This window comes from Melampsora larici-populina, assembly GCF_000204055.1.
Source record: "Melampsora larici-populina 98AG31 unplaced genomic scaffold MELLAscaffold_6, whole genome shotgun sequence".
Classification (NCBI taxonomy): Eukaryota; Fungi; Basidiomycota; class Pucciniomycetes; order Pucciniales; family Melampsoraceae; genus Melampsora; species Melampsora laricis-populina.
The window spans coordinates 1,848,205-1,870,983 of record NW_006768770.1 but is presented as its reverse complement, the minus strand read 5'-3'; the positions used below and the strand labels follow the sequence as shown (position 1 = coordinate 1,870,983).

General features: G+C 41.0%; 5 protein-coding genes across 5 annotated transcripts in view; 4 read left to right on the top strand and 1 right to left on the bottom strand.

Moving 5' to 3' along the window:
• Positions 1–1,195, top strand: part of MELLADRAFT_103642 (uncharacterized protein) — a gene marked incomplete at both ends in the record, with an annotated part of 2,811 nt that extends 1,616 nt beyond the window's left edge. The window contains 4 exons of the mRNA XM_007406485.1: positions 222–547; positions 624–645; positions 682–863; positions 892–1,195. Coding sequence (XP_007406547.1) covers positions 222–547; positions 624–645; positions 682–863; positions 892–1,195 — 834 coding nt within the window. The remainder of the gene's footprint in view (positions 1–221; positions 548–623; positions 646–681; positions 864–891) is intronic.
• Positions 1,196–9,635: 8,440 nt separating this feature from the next.
• MELLADRAFT_60696 (uncharacterized protein) lies at positions 9,636–10,553 on the bottom strand (the record flags this gene model as incomplete). The annotated part of the gene is made up of 2 exons (XM_007406429.1): positions 9,636–9,957; positions 10,429–10,553. 2 exons carry the CDS (start codon positions 10,551–10,553, stop codon positions 9,636–9,638), a joined length of 447 nt encoding a protein of 148 aa, XP_007406491.1.
• Positions 10,554–11,572: 1,019 nt separating this feature from the next.
• On the top strand, positions 11,573–12,583 carry MELLADRAFT_60695 (uncharacterized protein; the record flags this gene model as incomplete). The annotated part of the gene is made up of 4 exons (XM_007406486.1): positions 11,573–11,651; position 11,707; positions 11,805–11,875; positions 11,958–12,583. 4 exons carry the CDS (start codon positions 11,573–11,575, stop codon positions 12,581–12,583), a joined length of 777 nt encoding a protein of 258 aa, XP_007406548.1.
• Positions 12,584–16,016: 3,433 nt separating this feature from the next.
• Positions 16,017–16,592, top strand: MELLADRAFT_60694 (uncharacterized protein; the record flags this gene model as incomplete). The annotated part of the gene is made up of 3 exons (XM_007406487.1): positions 16,017–16,031; positions 16,115–16,447; positions 16,569–16,592. The coding sequence occupies 3 exons, from the start codon at positions 16,017–16,019 to the stop codon at positions 16,590–16,592; spliced, it is 372 nt and encodes a 123-aa protein (XP_007406549.1).
• A 3,540-nt stretch (positions 16,593–20,132) lies between these two features.
• Positions 20,133–22,322, top strand: MELLADRAFT_103640 (uncharacterized protein; the record flags this gene model as incomplete). Its single annotated transcript, XM_007406488.1, has 10 exons — positions 20,133–20,150; positions 20,238–20,628; positions 20,728–20,779; positions 20,881–21,263; positions 21,350–21,451; positions 21,539–21,652; positions 21,739–21,840; positions 21,915–22,013; positions 22,101–22,218; positions 22,301–22,322. The coding sequence occupies 10 exons, from the start codon at positions 20,133–20,135 to the stop codon at positions 22,320–22,322; spliced, it is 1,401 nt and encodes a 466-aa protein (XP_007406550.1).
• Between the last annotated feature and the right edge of the window lie 457 nt (positions 22,323–22,779).

Genomic DNA, 22,779 nt, shown 5'->3' with positions numbered 1-22,779 from the left:
GCAATGAAAGGAAGAGAATAAGCAAACATTAAGAAGCAAATAACTACCATCGACAAGAAGGTTAAGACTCTTTCAAATAAAGACATTGTGATAGACCAAATGACTTATAATGTCAAATCCCTGATTCATCTAGGGAAAGACGGGATGAATGAACATGGGAAGAAGGTAAAGACAAAGAAGATCAAGTCTTCATCTTCTAAGAAAACGGAATCAAATTTCAGTCCGGACTTCCTTGTAAATCACTCCTACCAACTTTACAAACGTATTGGAACGAAGCAATGTTAAAGTTAAACGAGAAGGTCCCTTTAATCGTCTTGAACCTTTCCTTCATACAGCAAGATCAAGATGAACGTCATAAGAATCAACCATCATCTTCTTCGAAATCTTCTAGAAACAGAGGATTGAACCCTCCGTCCGAATACACAATGTCCTTCGGTGAATGGATCAATGGTATTTCTCTCCTGAGGAAATATTTGAAAGAAACGTACAAATTTGGTATACTGGCAAAACAGTTAAAGAGTCACATAAAACATGTGAAGAATATAAAGTACGTATTAAGAATGTCCTGATGGATCATAGATAGTAAATCTAACATGAAAAAATTGGTTCTTAAAATATTTTAGAGAATCAACTGAATGCTGGATGGTAGCTCTCAGATACGACATAATGTTTTGATCACAGCTTTTTACTCATCGGGCAAAAGGCGTCCCAAAGCCAGACGCAAGCCTATATGTAGAAAACTACAAAAAAAGAGCAAAGGAAAGAGCTTCAAAAACTGGAGAACTGTCTGTTGGGAACACCAACCCTTACGCAAAAGGGGGACGTTACAAAAATAGGAACCTGATTACCGGCTCTTGGAATGAGTAAGCTTCTTTGGAATTTTTCATAAAGGAAAACTTTAAGATCAAAAAGATTAACAAAGAAACGTTTTAGAGGAATCACACCAAACAGTAAAAAGAGACGAAACAACACCTCGAACAACCTCCTTCCTTCACATCAAAGAAGAGCAGCACGACCTCCAAGAACAACTTTCACACATGAAAGAACTGATCAACCTCAAAAACAGAATGATGTCAGAGAAAGCGAGGTTAGAAACCAGAATTTTAATCATGGAGCTAACGGAGCAGGGGGTAGAGGAAGTAATCGTCAAGGTAGAGGTGGGATAGTCACTAGAGGCAGATCTCGCCAACAGTGAGTTGTTGCTAGTTTTATGTTCATTTACAAATTTTTTCACCTTGTTTCAAATTTTCCATCTCTATGTCCCTAGTCAGACTGTATCTCTCCCCCTCATTAATGAGATCTATAGCTATCCGTGTTTCTTGAAGTAATAGCAGTTTTTAAAGTTAGCAAGAAACTGTAGAATGGAGTGCAGTACCACTTATCATAACATATTGAAGTGGGAAATGTTGTATAACTGATCAAAAGGTTGTAAACATAGGCATGAAATATCAATAGTTTCTTGATAACCAATTAAAATCCTCCTTTCCAAATAATTTGAGTGATTAACGTGGTTATGACAATCTGCTTCTGTTTTTCCAAATTTGCCACTATTTCTCCCAACCTTTCGGTCAAAGAAACAAACAGGTAGTAAACCATAAAATTTCAGCTCAAATTCAAAATAAGGAGAATGAAATCTCAGTGGTAACTATTGGCAAGGAAGACAACACTAAACACCCTAAAAAGACGATAAGATTAGAAGATCAACAAGAAATACAATCTGATCCAAGGTGGCCTAAGAAACCTTACAGCAAAATGAATGTGGAATTATGGAAAGAAGAACTATATAAGAAGAATTTACTTCCAAAATACCAGTTTGTGATCGACGGATTCATTGACGGTTTCGATCAAGGAATCCCATCTCACACGATTGATGGGATGGATTTCTTCTGCCCACCGAACCACAGTTCGGCAAACAAAGTTCAAGAGAAGGTGATGTCGAATATTCAAAACAAGATCAAAGCTGGTCAAATGTTTGGTCCATTCACGGCAGATGAACTACAATCACGGTTCTCATTCTTTAGGTCCAGTCCCATCGGAGCCGTAGTCAACGGAGATGGGTCTTTTAGACCCATCAACGGCCTATCTTTCCCTAAGAATAACCCCCTCATACCAAGTGTAAACTCCTTTGTAAATAAAGAAGACTTCCTAACAACTTGGGATAATTTCTCGGAAGTCGCAGAGTTTATTGCGAATCTCTCATCATCAGCAAAAGCAGCCCTTTACGACTGGGAGAAAGCGTACCAACAGATAGGAACACTCCCTAGTCAATGGCCTTATCTCATGATCACAGACTCAGCGGGCCTCCACCATCAACATCTGTATTTCCTTTGGAGGCGTGGCTGGTTGCGGCAGTTTTGGTGGTCCGGCCAATGCGTGGAAAGATTTAGTAAAACTTCATTTTGGCTTACTAGATGTTTTTAGGTGGGTGGACGACAACCTCCTAATCAAAGAAGAATCGACAACTGTTGATATGGACCAGGTGGTAGCTTATAGCTCAGCTTTAGGAGTAAAAACAAATGAAACAAAGTTTTCACACTTTGCGGATGAGAAAAAGTACATTGGTTTTGTTTGGAACATAAAAGAGAAGACAGTACGATTACCTGACTCGAAACTATTGCAGCAAACCGCTCAACTAGAAGAATTCCTTGCCAAAGTCGATTATACTCACAAAGAGGTCGAAAAGATGAATGGAAGATTAAATCATGTATCGTACATTTTACCTCAACTACGATGCTACCTATCCAACAACTTCAAGTGGTTAGCCGAATGGGTAAATCTCTACACGACAAGAAAGATGCCATCAACAGTAAGAAGTGATATGAATATTTGGCTAAAAGCTTTACAAGCATTCCCTAACAGACACCTGCTACAGAGGAGATCAATAACCAACGTTGGCTGGGTAGGAGATGCCTCAACTTCCTTTGGCATCGGTATTCTTATCAGGAAGTACTGGTCACAATTTAAATTGCTGCCCGGATGGGAGTCACCACAAAAGTCAGGCCAACCAACAAAAGGTATAGCTTGGCTTGAGACAGTGGCCGTACGTTTGGGATTACTGATGCTGAAGAAACTGCAACCGGTGGAAGGGTTGCGATTCCTTGTTCTGACTGATAATACTACAACGGAAGGTGTATTACAAAACGAGCGCTCACGCAACTTTTGGGTTAACCATGAGTGGAAGGAGATCAGCACTCTCCTGTACTCGACAGACTGTCAGTTAGAGCAAAAGCGGGTCACTTCCGTAGACAACAGAGCTGACGAGTTATCTAGGGGAATCACACCCAATCTGTTGTGGTATTATCAAGTGGTGGTCGATCTACCTAAAGATTTGAATTCCTACCTACGTAACACAGAAGAAGGAGATCATACCTAAGGTTTTTCTAAAAACTTGACTAATGTCGTCCTTTTTATAATTTGTGCAAGACATCTCCTGTATGAATTGAATCAATTACTTTCCTTTTTTACAATTCTGTCACTCCTTTTGGTAATAATCTTGTTTCGGCAATTTGGAATAATCTTTTTTCGAGAATTTGAAATTACAATTCCCAAATGCATCCTTGCGCGCCAAAGTCAACAGCTTTTCTCAAATAAGTAAAAAAACGCTGGGTATTATTGTGACAAACATTTCCTGCAAAGTTTGGAAAGATTTTCAATATCCGGAAATAACCACGCCCTCAAAAAGTGACCCTATTGAACCTCAACACGACCCGTCTGAGCACACGTCATATAAGGCTTACAGACACTAACCGTGAGTATTCACCCAGTTTTTCTAATGTGGAAAAACAAAATCCTAATACACATTTCTTGTCGAACCGTTCCTGACTGGAAGATGAAAGACCTACTACCATTCTTAAGGATCAACGACGAAACTACTTTACTTCTGTCTAGTTCCCAAAGACACATGGTGATGGGTGGTTGGAAACAGTCAACCCTGGAATCGTACGCTTCAGGAGTCAAGAAATTTAAAACGTTTACTAAAAAGTTTAATCTTAAGGCGTTTCCAGCCTCGCACTCAACAATTGAACGTTTTGTTGTCTGGGCAGGTCATAATTACAACACCAAAGCAACTAATAAACCTATAAAAGTCGTGACGATACATAAGTACCTTTCAGCAATTCAAACGTGGCACGATTTCCACGGGATAGCCGCCCCTATACTTCTTCCAACAAGGATACAGAGTATCCTACGCTCGTCTCAGAGACTCAAAACAACATCGACTCTTTTGACTTATGGGAGAAAACCAGTATCTCCAAAAGACCTATTAAAACTGGTAGACAGTCTAGAAGAACACGAAATCGACTCTGTTGGTTTGAAGGCTCTCGTTCTCACAGCTTATTGGGGTTTGGCTAGGATGGGGGAGTTAGTGTATAAATCCTCAGTTTTTGATAGTAGAGACATTACAGCTATCAAAAGATCAGACGTACTTTTCATACTGGTTGACGGTCACAGAGCAGTACAATTGACTCTCCGAGATGCAAAGACCTCAAGAAATGGAGAGACTCAATATTTAGTATTACGAGAAACAAAAGGCAAGTTGTGCCCTTTCAAGGCAGTGGGAAAACTCCTACGCCGCATGGAGAGAGTTAAAGATCCCCGCCTTTTCATGACTTGGGACGACAACCAGACTAGAGCGATCACAAGGCCGATTGTAAACCGAGCCCTCTTGAGAGCATGGGGGTTTAACAGCAACCTATCAGGACATTCGTTCTAAATTTGAGGGGCAACCCTCCTTACCAAGAAAGGAGTAGATTTAGACGCACTGAAGAATTTAGGTCGCTGGAAGTCAGATTGCCATGAATTGTATCAGCAAGAATGGAGCAACACAGACTGGCGTTCAGCAGAGAATGTTTTACTCTCAACAGGTGATAGAATCCCATCATACGCGTAACATTGTAACCTTTTCTTGTTTTAGACAATACGAAGATGAAAACTTTTTGTCCAAATTCTGCTTATCTCCTTCGAGAGACAAACTATGAAGGAAGAGGTTAGGCTAGCAACAGTAAAAGGGGAGAGCCGGGATGGCTCAGGACTGCCACAAGCCCTGAGTTTGGGGGCCACCGGCTCTCCTATTGTTTCTTCCTAGGTAATTTCCCCTTTTGGAGAATCTGATAAGGTATCTTCATAAACCCTTGTCAGTTCTCTCTAAGGTGCTGTATTACCTAAGACTGGCCTCTCTTGTGACCTTTCAGGTCACGAGTTTGGCCTCTAGCCTCACTGCTCCCGCCTGGATCAACACTAAGCTGATACAGGCGTGAGACCTTTCATTTCATAGGAAGAAGAAACAGTGGAGAATGATTAAATGGAACTAAGGGGAATAGGTGCTCTGGCTTAGTGGGATCTGTGAAATCCGAAAGATGCTGTGCGAGTTGATTTCATCTTCACAAGATCTTATGACGTGTGGTAAAGAGCTCTTTGTAAAATGGTTTTCAAGGACAGCCTATTCTTCATCTCTTGTCCCTGCGATTTGCAAAGTTGTTCTTTACTCAGTTCTCTTTTTATCATTTTAAAAAGTTCATCCATTCTATTATCAACAAAAACTATTCTTAGTTCCTCTCGATTTTTAGTTTAAAATATCTGAGTGTTTTAAGATTTTTTGTTTCCCACCATCCCTCCCTTTACATTGTACCTTGTTTTGTATTGTAGTGTTAGCCACCCCTAGGGTCTCAGTTTCTTACACTGCAATCCGCTCAGGCCCTCCGGGGTCGTCCAGCGTTTTAGCAGTACATCAATTCCTGTCTTTCAATACAAAGGTCTCGCGTGCCAAACATCTTCCCTCTGATAGGTAGTAATTCATCAACTGAGAGATTGGAGGCTGGGTATAAAATCAGCAAAGTTGGTGTATGTTCACTGTGAATTCTTTTCAAGAAAGTAATGATTTAAATAATTCAAGCAGTCAACTAAAAGGTCAACAACTCTATTGTTGTATTAGTCTTTAACAAAACTGTGACTTGGCACTTGAATAGAGATAATGTTTTCTTATTGTGATGTTTCTCATTAATTCAGCTCTCATCCATGTATGAAGGTTATTCTTAGATTGTTTTGATAATTCTAACTTCAGATGTTGCTACGGCCATTGGTTTCGGAACTTGTCATGACTCATGTAACCAAGAAAACAGCTTGAGCGTGCAGGACAGTGTTCCCCTGACGTCATATTTTGCAGGAAGTGACCTATATAACATCTATCACAGGGGAAAAAATAGAAGCTCACATAGATGTGAGCAGAGGTTACCTTCCTGATAACTCCAAAAATGTTTTGATTTCCTTCAGATTCTTTCAATTCACCATTTTGGTGGTGCCAACGTGCTCAGACTGTAATACTTAGGTATTGCTTGAGTTTGCTAGGCATGCTCATCTTCATCTTGGATGAGCATCTCCTGAGCATGGATGAGTGCTCGGGACCCAGCTGACACATCACTGTATACCCAGAATCACCTTCAATAGGATCCAAATGATGTCACTGAGTATTGGCTGAGAGGCTGCTCAGCTAGTCCTCAGTGGCATTCCTGGGATCAGAAGGATACAAAGTATGTCACTGAGGATTGCAAGGTCAATTCTTACCAATTGAAGGCCAAGGTTTTTGGCTTTAACAGTGCCAGGTTTAAAGCCGCTCGTAAAAAAAGGAGACCCAATCTTACAACCAACAAGCAGGCTCAGTTGGAAGCTCTTCCTGATTCAATTCTACTTCTTGAGTCTATCACAGATGTGGTTAAGGATTTAGGTACCCCAGAGTTTAGGATCATGACGCAAGCAAAAAGTTTGTTTTATGCTTGACAATTTGTTTGACTATTGCTCATCTTGGTTGAAATTGGAACAGGTCCTGAAGCTTGTGCTCTGGTCCGTCTTTGAATTGCAAAAGAAAAACTGTATGAAGCAAAAGTGAGTATATTGATGGCGCAGGAACAATGGGATGAGAACGGGCAGAGTAAGCATCATTTCAGGTTTTTCATGTAGTATTTGTTCAAACTTGAACAACATTGAAGCTTATATGTGTTTCTCAGGAACTTGTGTCCAGAAAGGTCTGAAGGATTATATGACACAGAAGCAAAACTTATCCAAAACAAAGATGAATACAAATGTAATTCAAGTCCGTAATTACAAAAAATTGGATCAACGTAGTCTTTTGGAATGTCCAACCTATGAAGAAGCTAAGGCAATGGCGATAGATAATGCCTTCTGGAATGTGGGGCCTTTGTCACATACTTTGGAACAATGTGCAATCAATCCGGCTGTAAAAGAGGGCATCCAAGTGTTCCTAAAATCCCCAAGCTGTGCGGAGGAGCTGCATTGGATTGGAAGAGAGGTTTGCCCGATGTCACACACCATGCTTGACATTGAACCAAAATTGGATAGGATGGATGAAGTCAGCAACGGCGGTCAGTGTATGATACATTCCTATCCATTCCCTTGGTCTACATCTTACTTACACATCAGAGAACATTGGCATGGAACCCAGATAGTGTTGGACAACAGAGTCCAATAGATTTGGTGCAGCCCCAAAATTGTAAATCAAGAGACTCTTGGGATGCAAGCTGTGTAGTGTTGAAGGCCAAAAGTCAAAATGCAAGACAAGCGCATGCACGGTGTTGGATGTTGTGGAACTCGGGAATTCTGAATCTATTGCAAAGGACACACGTTTACTATCAATTAACACGAAATGCTGATCACACGCTTGGTGAAGAGTAGCAAAAATTGATACAGCGTAGTACCAAGATATGGGTGTCATACCTGGAAATCACCAAGTGTTCCAGCCAAACCATTAGATGAGTTGGAATTGGTGGAGCAAAATATGGTTCTTGTAGTGGATTATGTACGAGGATTGTGTGGATGTTGAGTTTGAGGCTGGTGAAGACAGTAGCAATGATGATGATAGAGGACCTGAGGTGCAATCAATGATGATTCAAAGAAGTTGTAGTACCAAAATGGAAATGAATTCCTGCTTATGTTGAATGTGAGGAAATAGACCAAATGTGCCAAATTTTGTTGTTTGATTGAAGTTTTTGCAATTGATGTCTTACAATACTTTGTAGGAAGGAGTGACATCATGAATCATTTGTTTGAAGTATTTTTGGAAGCTGTGAGAGTTGTATTGTATGTAGCAGTTGTATCATGAATTGATTGATTTACCAATACGTTTGTGTATCATGAAATTGGTTGAGTCAGATATTGATGAATATGCTGGTGGAGTGGTTGATGAGGACAAAGGGGTGATTTGGAATTCAGTGGTGGCCGGTGAGAGTGATCCTGCTTGATACATACGGGCAAAGTTGGCTGAGTAGGTAAGTGAAAGGACTTGTATGGTGTGAAGTGTGTACACGGGGGTAGAAAAGTTCACTGCAGGATGAAGGTTCAGACATGTCTACATTACTTAGGATGCTGGGCTATGTAGACATGTGTCAGCCCTGAGTACTAAACCATAGTACCATAGGCTGACAAATAACAATAAGAAAACATTAAAAAACAATAATTACAACTCAGACTCAGTTTCAAGAGTCAAATTACATATGAATTAACATATGTAACTCATGTAAAACTCATGTAAAAGACTGTGTGAGTACACGACTTTACATTTCCTAACAGATTACATACATTACACACATGTAACATGTATGTAACCAAGTAGATAGGTCAATACTAATATGTAGTATAAACCTAACCTTGGAACCACAAATTGTGCACGTAGGATTTTCAAACTTCAGACTATAAAAACCTTGAATATGCGAAATTCAGAATCATCATCACATTACATCTTTAACACTTTTATTATACAATAAAACCTCATCACCAACTAGATTATAAGCTTTCAGTAAAGTGAAACTTTACTATCTTATTTGTGATTGTTATTTTGTCTTGTGGTTCTTATTTCCCCAATTTACTGTGACTGGTCTTAGTCACAGTTTTGTAATGGTTGTTGATTACCATTCGTGGAATCAAACTATAGAGGAGGTAGTCCTTAAGTGCTGCTTGATCTGATTTGGGATTTAATCAGATCAAGAAACTTTAAACCTGCATAGTACCTCTATTAGTCAGAGTGTAAAGTACTAAAACACTATAAAAGGAATTAGTGTTCTTAATCAATTTATTTCTAGCGGAAAGATAATTGATTAAGTGTAAGTCACTGAAGATTCAGTGCACGGTTTCTACTATTGATAATAGTAAAAACCTCACCCAAATCCCTGAAAAGCCTTTCTTTAAAGGTCCTCTAACTGCAGTCTATACTTGTTTGTTACAAGTATAGAGCTTGACCCTTATTTCTCCGCCCTGAAACCTTGTAGATCATAATCCCTCCAAGTTTATACCTTTTTCCTTAGTGATTTGCTAGCCTAAAAGAAGCTAGTAGCTCACAACATGTCTGCATGAAGACTTGTCAAACACGTCTAAGGAAATAAGCAGGGACATTTGACTGTGTCCATTACAAATGTACTATTTTTCTTGGGATATTCTCCCAAAGGTCTAGGAGGCACAGGTGCATGGGGCGCACTGGCCTGCCAGTGACCAGTATTTTGTGGCTGTGAGGGATGACAAGCCATCACTCCATGATGATTGGTTGGGAGATGTTGTTCACGGATGATTTGAGCTGCATCAGATCAAATCCTTCTAGTGTGACAATTTCCAATTACATATTCTGGTGGATTCTCTTAATGACACCAATAGGAAGCAACAGTGTCAGAAGAATCTTGCATAGTGAAAGAATCTGGGTTGGGGAGCCTGAGCTTGAGTTGAATATTGTTGGACTTGCGTATGAGTCCAAGCCTTTCAGATTCTTTGATAGCCATTGCGTTTGTTTTTGGGTGTGATTTAAAATGACCTGGAACATCTGCAATGACATCAGCAAGCTCCTCATGTTTTTGTTGAATGGAATTGATCTGGAATTGAGTCTTGATGGTCAATGACATGAATTTTTGATCCTCTTGCAAGAATGAATGAGAATTCCAGTCCAGGTAATCCAAATCAGAGACACTGAAATTGGAATTAGGAACAGATTTTAAAGTTGAATCAGAATTATCCACCCATCAAGATAGATGATGAGTTTAAATTACTGTCAGAATCAGAGAGTTACAATGAAGTTGATTGAAAATCAGGGGCCAAGTATGTATTGCTAAGTAGGTTCATCTATGGCTTGGGTGGGTCAAATTTAACTTGCTTTTGGGGATGTTCAGAGGACTTGTGTTGATGAGAGTTACCCTCTTGGGCTTCATTTTGGTGTGTTTGAGGCATGATGGTGTTGGTTGAGGTTGGACGTCTTCCAAGTGAGTGATCACAAATATGTTCACTGCAAACAATTACGCACTTCTCAATACCTAGGGCAATGTTTGACACTTCTTGCAACTACCAACCATATGGGTTATGGTTCTGGTACTTCCAGAACCACTCAATCTCCAATTCACCCTCCAGTGTCTTCCTGATACTGAATCAGGCGGGCCATCAAACCTTGTGAGAGCTGGAATAACATCTTTTGGTGTTGGTAAGAGTATTTTGGATGTGCTTGGGTGGATCACCAAAGGAACAGCAAAGAAATGTTGTAGTAAACTAGTGACATCAAACAGGGCCACCATGCTTGAGCCTGAAAAGATGTTATTGCATTGCCTGCATTGCAAGACTTCTGGGGACATTTGTTTTGTTGCAGGCCTTTCCAGACCCAAGAAGAGGATGCCTTCATAGCAAAGATGATATCATTTTCAATACCCTCTTTGCAAAGGAGGGTCAGACAGACAATGGCATTGGGGAACCAGGGTGGTGGACAAGAAGTATAGCAGACTGAGCAATCTGAATTGGGGTTGAGGTCATATCTGGCTGGAGCAGGTGCAATGTAAACCAAGGGAAAAGGGAGCCAGTCTTGAGTATTGTTTGTGCTAGAAAAATCATTGAGTCAGCTGAGCACTGCAGTAGATCTGTGAGGGCCCTTATCATACTCCAGCTCTATAAAGTGTGAGGAATCCTTGGACTTGTTGGTCTGGCAAGGCTTGGTGGGAGCTGTCGGATTGACTTCAGCAAGAAAGTGGGTCAAAATGAGGAATTCTAGTGCTTTGCGAGATCTGTTGATAAAGAAAGGCTCCTTGAGGAACTGAGCAGAAGAACATCTAAGTGGAATCAATCCAAGCTTTGGGGTCACATGAAAAGGAAATTAATTTTACTAGTTAAAATTTTCCTCATGGTGATAAGATAAAAACAGAAGACAATGCAGGATGGGAAGATCCTGATAAAATAAGGAACAGCAGATGTCTGATAAGAATCACTTGTTAGTGGTGTGTGAGAGCATGAAGGCAAGATAACCATGGAAGATTGATGAAAGAAAGTTGAGCACCCATCACACAGGGTCTGAATTTCACACTCACGACACGTTAGTAAAGCATTCTCCAAGATTGTAACAAGATTGGTGGTAGTTTGATGTTACGCTGCGCCTTGCGCAGCTTTGCAATGCACAGCAAAAGTAATCAGTGCAGCCCTCACTCAGTACTTACTACCAAATGTTCATCTGCCTACACATCCTGAGGTACCTGAACACAGCTATCTAAGTACTTCCTATGTCCCAATATTTCCTTGTTTCCCCTCCAATTTCCTGGTTGTAAATGTAATGGACGCGCGATTGGGGTTTCAATTCGTGAAATTGAGATCCCACAAGGCATATGCGAAATCAAATACAAAAACATTAAGTGTGTAAGAGCCTGTATAGAGTTTTATGTATGTACATACAAATATACAATACAGAGTGAGTCCAGAGTCAGACAGGTCACAGAGCAGCACACAGCCTTTGATCAGCTCGAACTTCCTACCCCCATTCAGGAGAGCAACTACCGCCTGCACAGAACACGGTCTTCTCCGTGTGATACCAAGCCTCAAAGATTACTCGAAGCAAGCACTGCAATGGATAACCCTAGTAAGTTTTCGGTGATCATTCCTTGCGCGCGAATGGTGACTTTCACCTACTTATACCATAAATCTTGACCACACTGCGATAGACAAGCAATCGAAAGGATCCATCAAGAAACAAAATAGACAGGTTTCCAAATGGATCCCTGATCACAACACCCCGTACTGCAGATCTGTGACTGATTTTGTGAAATACTTGCTCGGACGAACCGGTCTGACTCCCTATCCCTCTGGTCCGACTCTGGTTGAGATTTCAAAACTTCCTCGACTTACTTCATCTGAAATCATCGAGGATACCTCCATATTCCAAACCCATCTAGACACCGAACCCATCACTGTCAGCGACATCAAACTGCTACCACGACAAAAGGCCTCGTGGTCACAATACAGGCAGTTGTTCTTTCACGAACTGGCCAACTACGGAATTCTACGTGCAACACTTGACTGGAAGGAACCACCAGAGTCCCCTTGGAACTCTATCATTTTAGCTTGCGTTGCGAAACATTACAACTGGGGACTCAACCGAGGCGTGTTCTCCTTATACCCGATTAACCCGCGACATCATGGGAATGTTATGTGCTTGGGTACGTTGGAAAGGTGGCTCCGCGGGCACACAGATGAAATAACGAGGGCTCGGAAAAACCCTCATATCTCCTCAATTCAAAAGAAATCAGCACGTCGCAGCAGTGTTAGTTCAAAGACATATCACTTGTGACTGATGGGTTGGTGTACTGATTGCTTCGACTGTATCTTTGTTTCTCATTCACAGCTCTTCAACCATTGCAAAAATTCAATCGAAGCCGCTCTGGGCATACCAGCCTTAGCCCTACTTCCAAAAGCGGCTTGTTGCTCAGACACTGAAGACGATGGGAGCGGCGGCTTTGTTTCAATCGATTTAGGCTGGCGTAGCTCCAAATATACCAAATTTTTACACATGATTGATGAGGTATCTCGACAGCGAGCGAGAGACAGAGGATCAGGAAGAATGGTGGCACGCCGGTTGGATTCAAACAGAAAGGCTTCAGGAAGAATCAATGAGAGTGCTAAGGCTTGTGCTGGATTACCGGAATCTTGCTACAGTGAAAATTATATATCTCAACTTACTATGACGAATAAGTATCTCTGGGACAAAAGAAGAAGTATTCCTGCTCATATACTGGATCATTATATCTTGGAGTTGAAGAATTTGCTCAAGAAACAATGACATGCTCAAGATCGACTTTCTGGGGAATGCTCTTCACTATCTACTCAACCTTTTTCTTATGAATATATCATCTTCAGATTCGCGTTGCTGTTCTTTTTTTCATTAGCTTTTGTTTCTTGTAAATATATCACCCGTCTGCATTGTATCTCTGGTTATAAAATACTATTTAAATATTCACAATATACAGGTTTTTATTCAGTTCTCGAGTGCTTTCTTGTGAATAGATCATTTGTCTCTGTCGTGTTTTTCTTTTACATTTAAAAATGGGTATTGAGAATGTGATGGCTATTTGATCCACTATATTACAACTGATGTATACATGTTTGATGTGGTATTGCTTATGCTTGTTAGCAGTTGGCAACACTGATAAATCTGCGTACCCGGTCCGGCGTCGTCCCCTAACAGTCTTTGGGTTTTGCTAAAAAACCCTCAACTCAAAACAAAATGCTGGAGTTCAATGATAAGGCACGATTCATTCCAGTCAAATCAACTGAAGGACTTACATGATATCTGAGAAGAAATAGTATACTTCCAGTTTCAATAAACTGAAGAGCCCATGGCTGATATCTCTTACGAGTACCATGAAACGATAGACATCATTCAGTCTGTCCCAAAGATATCTCATGAATGGCGTCTGGAGAACTTGAAGACTCTGCGTTCTAAGAACACATCATCGATATCCCAAAATGGTTGAGGTGTGTCTTTAATCGACCGCTTTGGCTGAGGTTTTATTGAACCATACCGCGACGAGATATTATGTTGCATCGGAATGAACTCGGACTTTTCGGTAGATCCTTTTTCTTTTCACAAAAAGGAATGTAACGGAGAATGTTTCTTTTCAAAACAAAATTTTATTAATGAATTCAAATCCAAAGGTTGGTATTGCTGAAATCAGACGTGATTGTATTAATCACAACGTTGGATGCAAAGTAAATGTGGATGAAAGGCGATGAGGGAGAAGTCTTTTCCTCGCTCCCGCTCTACTGAATTTAGGCATAGCCAGCCTCATGGGCTTCAAAACAAGCTCAGTAACATTATATCGTGAGATTAAAGAAAGATTTTTTCCAAAGAATCTGTGTGTGCACCCTGACCCTACCAATCTGTATATTCTCATCTTCTCATAAATTCCCAATTCCGGTCTCTCCTATCTTTTGCTAGGAGAAATTTCAACGTCATATCTTCAACTCATCCATCGTTCATCTCCCCCATGCCACCTCATATCTGCACATGTGTGGAGCTTGGTTGTGGAGCTGAAAGCTTTGCGCTGAATGGAGTCACAACAATTGGCAAAATGCGCACGTCACATAATGGCAAGAATCACGAGGCTGAGCTACGCCGTCTTCGGCATGAATCACGACAGGGTGCATCATCAACCCTCCAGGAAATTCCCGTCCCTACAAATGTGTGTGTTCCGCACTAATTTTTGTCTTAGGATTCTCACTCATCTTACGTCTTTTGTTTTTGCAAAATCAAATAATAGACACGTCGCAGATCTTCGAGCACCAGCAACTTACTTATACAGAGAGGCTCGTCATGTTCAGAAGGACCAAGCCAGCCATCTCGGAGGCGTTCACTTTCAGCTAGGCCGTCATCTGTTCTTTCTACAGAACAATATCGACTACCTGAGGTATATCATCAAAAGCCATCTGCCTTAATCAATATGCTGCAAATCGCCAAATCGAGTATCAAAGATCGTGCTAGTCACCGGTCCAGCCGAACTGCTCTCAAGATCGCGAAGCTCAGTATTGAACAAACATGTCTCGAATCGAATTATCACGGTTACCCATTTTGGAATGAAATACCAACCACCCTTCCAAAGCTATACAATATCTTCAATCTCGATTCAAGTTTGACTTCAGAAATATGCTGTCCGGAGTGCTTTGCGTTACATGGAATTCAACCAACGAACCCAGCAACATACAAGCTGAAATGTGATAGTATGCGTTTCTTTCAATCCATCAAAAGGAAGAAGAAGGATGAAGAGACTTGCCGGCAAAGCTGCGACGCCTCTCTCTACAACAATAAAACACTAAAGCCACATCGAGTCTTCCACTACCAGTCACTGCAATCGTGGCTGGCTAAGCTGATGTTCCTTCCAGGGTTTGAAGATCATTTAGATGCCTCAATCACCAGAGCAGCCCAATCAACTCGACGAGATCCAACAAAGGCATATGACATCTGGGACGGAAAGATGTGGAAAACATTTGAAATTTCTTCCAGTAACTCCTCGGTACCATATACTTCAAAAAGCGGCAACTTGGTCTTCAGATTTTTTTGTGATTGGTTCAATCCACACGGACGTGGATCACAAAGGCACATCTCCAGCGGAAACGTGATACTTATCTGTTACAACCTCCCCCCGGAGATGCGGTATAAAGAAGAAAATATCTTTCTATACGGCATAATTCCTGGTCCTCAGGAGCCAAAAACCGATCAGATAAATGATCCGCTGAAGCCGCTAGTGGACGAGTTCATGCAGCTTTGGGAGGGAGTCTTCTTCACCACAACATCAAGGCATCAAAGTGGACGAGTCATACGCGCGGTCATTTGGCCACTTATTGCCGATGCACCTGGGATGCGAAAAATTGCCGGTTTCGCGTCTCATACGGCAACACTTTTCTGTCCTCACTGCGCTTTAAAGAAAAACGACATGGGCGACATTGACATCACCAAATGGCCAGAAAGATCCGATCATCAAATCCATGCTGAGGCTTGGAAAGACGCAGAGACGTTGGAAGAACAAGAAAAGATTTTCGATGATTTCGGAGTACGTTATAGCATATTCTCAAAGCTACCGTACTGGAGACCACACGAGTTTGTTACTGTGGATATCATGCATTGCATGCTGTTGGGTATTCTTCTTGATCATTTGAAATCATGTATTGGAATTTTTGCTGCTGGGAAGAAGTTGAAATATATCTATGAGGTTAATGCTCGCAAGGGAATGCATAGGGCTGAAGTAAGTTCTTTGATTCATCAAGGAACTGAACTGGGAATTGTAACTTACCTTCTGATGAACATCCAATACCTACCTTCCCTTAGGATGTACAGAGAATTAAAAACAAAATTGGTGGCAGACGCGGTGTGCCAGCTCAGCTTGAGGAGAATTACGATGATGGTATGAATGAAGAAAGTAATTTCAACAATGATGAAGGTAGCCAGCACACAGACCTCGAAAATCAGAGTCAAGACAACAATCAGAGTCATTCAGGCGTAGATGAAGGTACTGAAGACATAGATGAAAGTGCCGAAGACACCAATGGGAGTGTATCCGAGATCTCAAATCTAACCTACAGTAGCAAACGTGCTAGAAGCCCTGTGGAGGCGTCAAATAAACGACTTCGGCATATTGATACTGTGGATCCTTCAGGAACTGTCAGTATCATACCTGGCAAAGGAAAAAAAAGACAGCTGTCTCAAGATTCAAAAGCCCGGCCAATCAGACGATTGAAACGAATAGAATCATCATCAGGATCATCTGTGACATCCTACACAGCCCAAAAGATCATCCCGAGAATAACAACTAAAAAAAAAGAAAAATCACTCACCCACGTACATCCATTGCTCAGCACGACATAACCTCACGACGTTCGATCATTCAAGACGATTCAAGCCCAGGTTTGATTGCTCAACCAAATGAAACCTCAGATGCTCGGAGTACTTCGAATTCTCCGGCTCGAAGTGATTCAAATTCAACTGTTCGAGGGTTCCCAAATGCCCCTCAATCTACAGAACTCCCTAAAGATCCTAAGATCACGGTCTTATTATTGGAAAAACTACATCAGGCTGTGCCAGATATAGTTACTCCGACATGGATGACTCGACTTCCAAAGAAAATAGGAATGGGAAGTTGTGGACACGTGAAAGCAACTGAATGGCTTGTATTGTATACTGTCTATATGGTACTTGTCATGATTCCGGAGCTGTACCAGTCCGAAAATGATTCAGAAAAAGTTATATGTCAAAGTCTCATCAAACTTGCCGGGGTTGTTAATTGCACATTCTCTCGCACTTTTGATCAAAAGAAATGTGACAGGTTACAATTTCTTTTGCAAGATTATCGGCACCACCTTGATACATACTGGAAAGGTGTTACCGTAAAATCAAACCTACATGTGGCACAGCACATTCCAGAAATAGCGAAACTTTATGGACCACCATCATATACAGCGGGCTTTGCAGGCGAGAGAATGAATGGTGCATTAATCAACACCCCAACAAATCGCCACCTAGGTAAGGAGGATTTGCTTGTAATGGAACTTTACAGTATATTGGGGTATTGATAATCTACTTATCTTTGCAGAGGATCTTGAAAAGACACTCAGCAATTCATTTATCCGCAGAGGACTCTTCCAATCGGTTTTGAACAACACATCAGCTTTACTGAGTCGGGCAGATGAGAGAATTCGAGATACCGCTGTCGCCACGCTCACTGGACTCCCAATTCCCGCATGGTCGAAACTTACAGGAATAGATCAGCTGACAACCTACCACACCTGGTTGAATTATCTCAACAATGACATAGACGGACGTTATGGAGCGTTTTCGAACAAGTTCAGCAACACAGGCACCCCAAACTGCCAAAGTAAATTACTGCCAGATGAAGTCCAGACCATCCAGAGACTAAATATTAGTGGAAAATATTTCAACTCCGCTAAACCTCGCAAACCCAATGAAGGAAATACTTTGATTGAGTTCACGTTAAGGAAAAAGAGAAGCTACGGAAGAATTGTGGCGATATTTCGAACATCTCTCATACCAACTAACTTTCTCCATATTGAGCCATTCACCAAACTGAGTGACTCCGACTCACAGAAAAATTTGTATTCTCAATATTCTGGTCTTCAAGCGACCATACTATATGATATACCTGCCCCACAAGTTGTAGTGGACGTCAGAGATATGATAGGTCATGTTGCGGCTGTTTTCAATCAAGAAAACATGTTCGGGATATCGCAGAAAACCCTCTCTGTCGTCAGTTTAAGGAACTCAGTAAGCTTATATTTGATATTTCTGGAAAAATAAGGGTAATGTTGCTAACTTACGTCCCAATTTATTTTGATTTAGGATCTAATTGCTGCAGAGACTCCACAAACTGATGAATAAGAAGGACAAAGATGTATGCTAGTTATGTTCAGATGACAATAAGAGTATATGACGGTGCATGTCATGAATCACTTTTTTACTTCACTTTCCTCTTTTTCTTTGTGAAAGGTGGTTTGCAAAACGAAAAAAGAACTTTTCTGTTTTCATTCTTCTCAAAAGTTGTACAACATAAAAAACCCCCAATAGTGTCAGTTCTTGTCAGTAACAGCGAATCTATTACAATGCTGAACTCAATTCCCGAACTGTGGGAAAAGTCTGAACTGCAATTATTTGGCCCCGGATTGACTATCTACTCGAGACCGGGTCAACTGGATGGGAACTGATCCAATAGCCCATCCAGACCAGTTCATGGTTTTGACCAAATCATCCACCAACTTGATCTCGATTGATCTGATTCAACCACTCCCCCACTGAACTTCATTCAACTTCACTTTCTTCTCAGATGAAATATTTTCCACCGATTCACAATCAAAACAAGAACATGATGTGTTTTTAAATTAAAACCTCAAATCAAATCAAAAAAAATTGATTCCAACGAAATCAATGAAGGTCAGTAAATTTCAATTTCCATCATAATTCTTCATGATGGAATATATATATGTAACTCATCAATTTGTCAACAAATCCATAGATTCTTATACACCAAGCGATAATGAATTATACATGAAAATCACTCATTTCAAATCAATTGTAAGATTAGCTCAATCGATTTACAGTTGAGACCACCTCCAATTGAGGATCAAGCGTTAGATCCATCTGTACAAGCGATTTGTTTCAAATGGCATGAGAATTGTGCACATCAATGTTTTGAACGAGTTAAGTCTTTTCATCTGCAATTATTTAATAGCTATCCTTCATTCTACTGATTAACCTTTTTCTTATTTTCCTCTTCTGATATCATTGGAAGATTTGAAGATTCCGCGGCATATCACTTTGATTTTGAATTGGAATAACCGGACGTTATTCAAGACATCTTAAGATCTAGAAGGAAAGTAGATGTGGGTGGTCAGAGACGCGAACGGAAGAAGGGCATTCACGCATATCTTACAACCTCATTAACCACACCTCCGTGCGCCGGCAATCTTACATAAACGTCCTCTTTTTCATTTATACTTCCGTCTCTTTATCTTCTCCCAAAAACCTTTCTTCCATCTGTGATCGTGATTTTCAGTGACTGTTTGGTACATGAAAACAGGGTGCCACACTCTACTCTTCACAATCATTGCATTCAAGCGAAGCAAAAACAATCGGCGAGTTTTAGCTCACGGACTGTTACTGCACCTTCTACCAAAGTATCGTACACATTCCTCAGTCTTCCTAATTTTCCAAATATTTGTTAACTACTTGAAAGCTAATTTGTACGCTGACCGTTATTTGCATTTGTTTCTCAGATGGTCCAATATCAAAGGCAGATCTATTCGATGTATAAACACGCACAATCATTCAAAGCGGAAGGAGTCTTCTTCAAAGGAGGAGCTAGGCAGGTGAGTATGAAGCCCTTTGAGGGTGAAGCTTCTTGAATTGATCAACCTGCATCGTGTTGATTGATTCAAGATATCTTTTCCATATTCTGTGTTATTTCTTTTCCGTATTTTACTTTGTATCTGCTTCACCCTGTCTGGCCTTCCTGCTTCAACATCCATCTCATATTATATTCTGGTTGATAGTTTGCGATTCTCTCACACCTTTTTCTCTATCCTTGAGTGTATCACTTTTTATTGCTTTCGTACTCTGTCTTATATTATTTCTGTTATCTCCTTCTCATCTTCTTCACCCTCCCTTGTCTTCATCGTTCACATTAATCTCAGAAAATCATTGTCTAGTTTCTGATTTTCCATTGTTTCGTCTCTCAAACACCCTTTTCTCTAGTTCTGAGTGTATCGCCTCACTTATATAAACTTCTAAATGAAGGCTTTCAAAAGCATCTTTGCTTCTCTCAAGAAACGTATACGAAATGCAAAACAATATTCATGTAAGTCGATTGCTTCTTTGAGCTGCGATAACTAACTTGCATTTAGATCTGACATTCTATACTTTCTTTCCAACTAAAGTCTCACAGGCTTGCCGAAGTCACGGGAGTGGATCGCGATATACCGACTTAGAGTCAGGCTACGAATACGATGTTCAATTCCCAAACCTCCATAGCTGGGGCGAAAGCTATACTGGATTAACTCCTGTGGACGAAGCCCCGGCCCGACTCGATCTAGACACCCATCTAACTGTGGATGCCATCTCCGATTTGGCTGAAGCCATGTCCAATGATATCACGACGACAATCGACAACACAGATACAGCTACACCAGACCCTGTTGCAGCTACTCTCAATTCACCTTTGATTGTAGCTGATACAGTCATACCCGAGCCTATCGCAGGTTTAGCCGGGGTAGTGCAGCCTGGAAACATATCCTTGAAGCGCCGGCGACCGGAAGTCTTAGATGAACAGGTCAATGGTAAGTCAATGACCAGTGCATTAGTTCTTTCACTACGACAATGTCATGTCTATATTTTTGTGCATGCTGACCAAGTTTTTGTCTTGCGTGTATTGTCAGGGATGAAAACGGCAGAGGATCATGCTCTTAAACGCCAAAAAATCAACCTTCAGTTATCGGTTTCCATTGGCTTGGACCAATCAAGTCATGAGCCCAGAAACTCGAGTTACATATCACCAAATAATGTACATACCCTTGTCAACTTCAACACAGTTCTCCCGATGCATGCAACACCAACACGTATCAACTTTGGGGTGATGAGGCTCTACCAACTGAAATCGCCATCACAATCAATCACAACCATACTCAACTGCAAGATGATATGCATCGCGTTGCCACGCCTGCTGCAGCGATCACCTCTGATAATACTTCTGATAATACTCACCTGCAAGATGATTCCAATCGCTTTTCCACACCTGCTGCAGCTATCACCTCTGATAATACTTCCCTGCACGACGATATCAATCGCTTTTTCACACCTGCGGCTGCGATCGATTCTGATCCCATGGCGGCTAATACTAAAGCCCATGCAATCAAGCCTGAAAGTCTCTCTCTCAAACGCCAGCAAGCTAAAGTCTTTGACGAAAGTTCTGAAGGTCTGTTCCACTTTCACATCTTCCATCCCTCATTCTATATTTGTGTTTAACATATCTACATGTTGATTGAAGTTGATTGTTTGTAGTGCCGGTCACACCAGTTCCTAAACGTCAAAAAATCGATCCGTTTGATGGCCCAGCAATTCTTGGAACTCCTTGTACCCCCGTTGTTGATGAACAACCGGACGGTGAGTCATGATTTTTCTCATTATTAAGGCTTTCTCGTTCTATACAATCTGAATACCCATATACTGATGCGAGTTGAATGTATGTAGTGCCAGTGACCCCGGTTGATAACTATCAAAACATCAATTCATCTGATGACTTGATGATTCTCGAAACCCCGCGCACTCCGGTTTTTGTTAAACAACCTAGTGGACAACCCAATGGTGTGTATACTTCCTCTCATATTTCTTTCTTCTTCACCTCATTCTATATGATCTGAACACTACACTGATGTGACGGATGTGTGTAGTCCCGATGACACTAGTTTATGATCATCAAAAAAACCACACTTCCGATGGCTCAATCACTCTCGGCACCACTTCTACTCCGGTCTTCATTGAGCAACCAATTGGTAAGTTACCCTCCTTCTCATTCTATACTTGTATTTAAGATATGTACATGCTGATTGATGTTGATTGTTTGTAGTGCCGGTCACACCAGTTCCTAAACGTCAAAAAATCGATCCGTTTGATGGCCCAGCAATTCGAACTCCTTGTACCCCCGTTGTTGATGAACAACCGGACAGTGAGTCATGATTTTTCTCATTATTAAGGCTTTCTCGTTCTATACAATCTGAATACCCATATACTGATGCGAGTTGAATGTATGTAGTGCCAGTGACCCCGGTTGATAACTATCAAAACACCAATTCATCTGATGACTTGATGATTCTTGAAACCCCGCGCACTCCGGTTTTTGTTAAACAACCTAGTGGACAACCCAATGGTGTGTATACTTCCTCTCATTTTTCTTGCTTCTTCACCTCATTCTATATGACCTGAACACTACACTGATGTGACGGATGTGTGTAGTCCCAATGACACTAGTTTATGATCATCAAAAAAACCACACTTCCAATGGCTCAATCACTCTGGGCACCACTTCTACTCCGGTCTTCATTGAGCAACCAATCGGTAAGTTACCCTCCTGCTCATCATTATCATTTCCAAGTTCAATGCCCAGTTGGAGGCTGATATGAATTTTTTGCACCACTACAAAGTTGCGAAAACAACTATTCATGTTTCATGCAACTGCAAAGACCAGATCAGTGGTTTTATGAGTGGGATTTTTGAAAAGATGGAGGGTGTCGCCAAAGGAACACTCCATTTTCAAACTTGTGATCTTATCAGGACTGGTCGAAGGCGTTCGAGTATGTAAAGTATTGAACATTCACCAATGCCAGCTACAAGTGCGATTCTTAGTTATTTTCTGGGCTGTTGTGTCTTGATTCTTTTTCAATTCTTTTTCATTTATATCTTCAACCTCTATTTTGTGCCCTCTTACCTTGTGA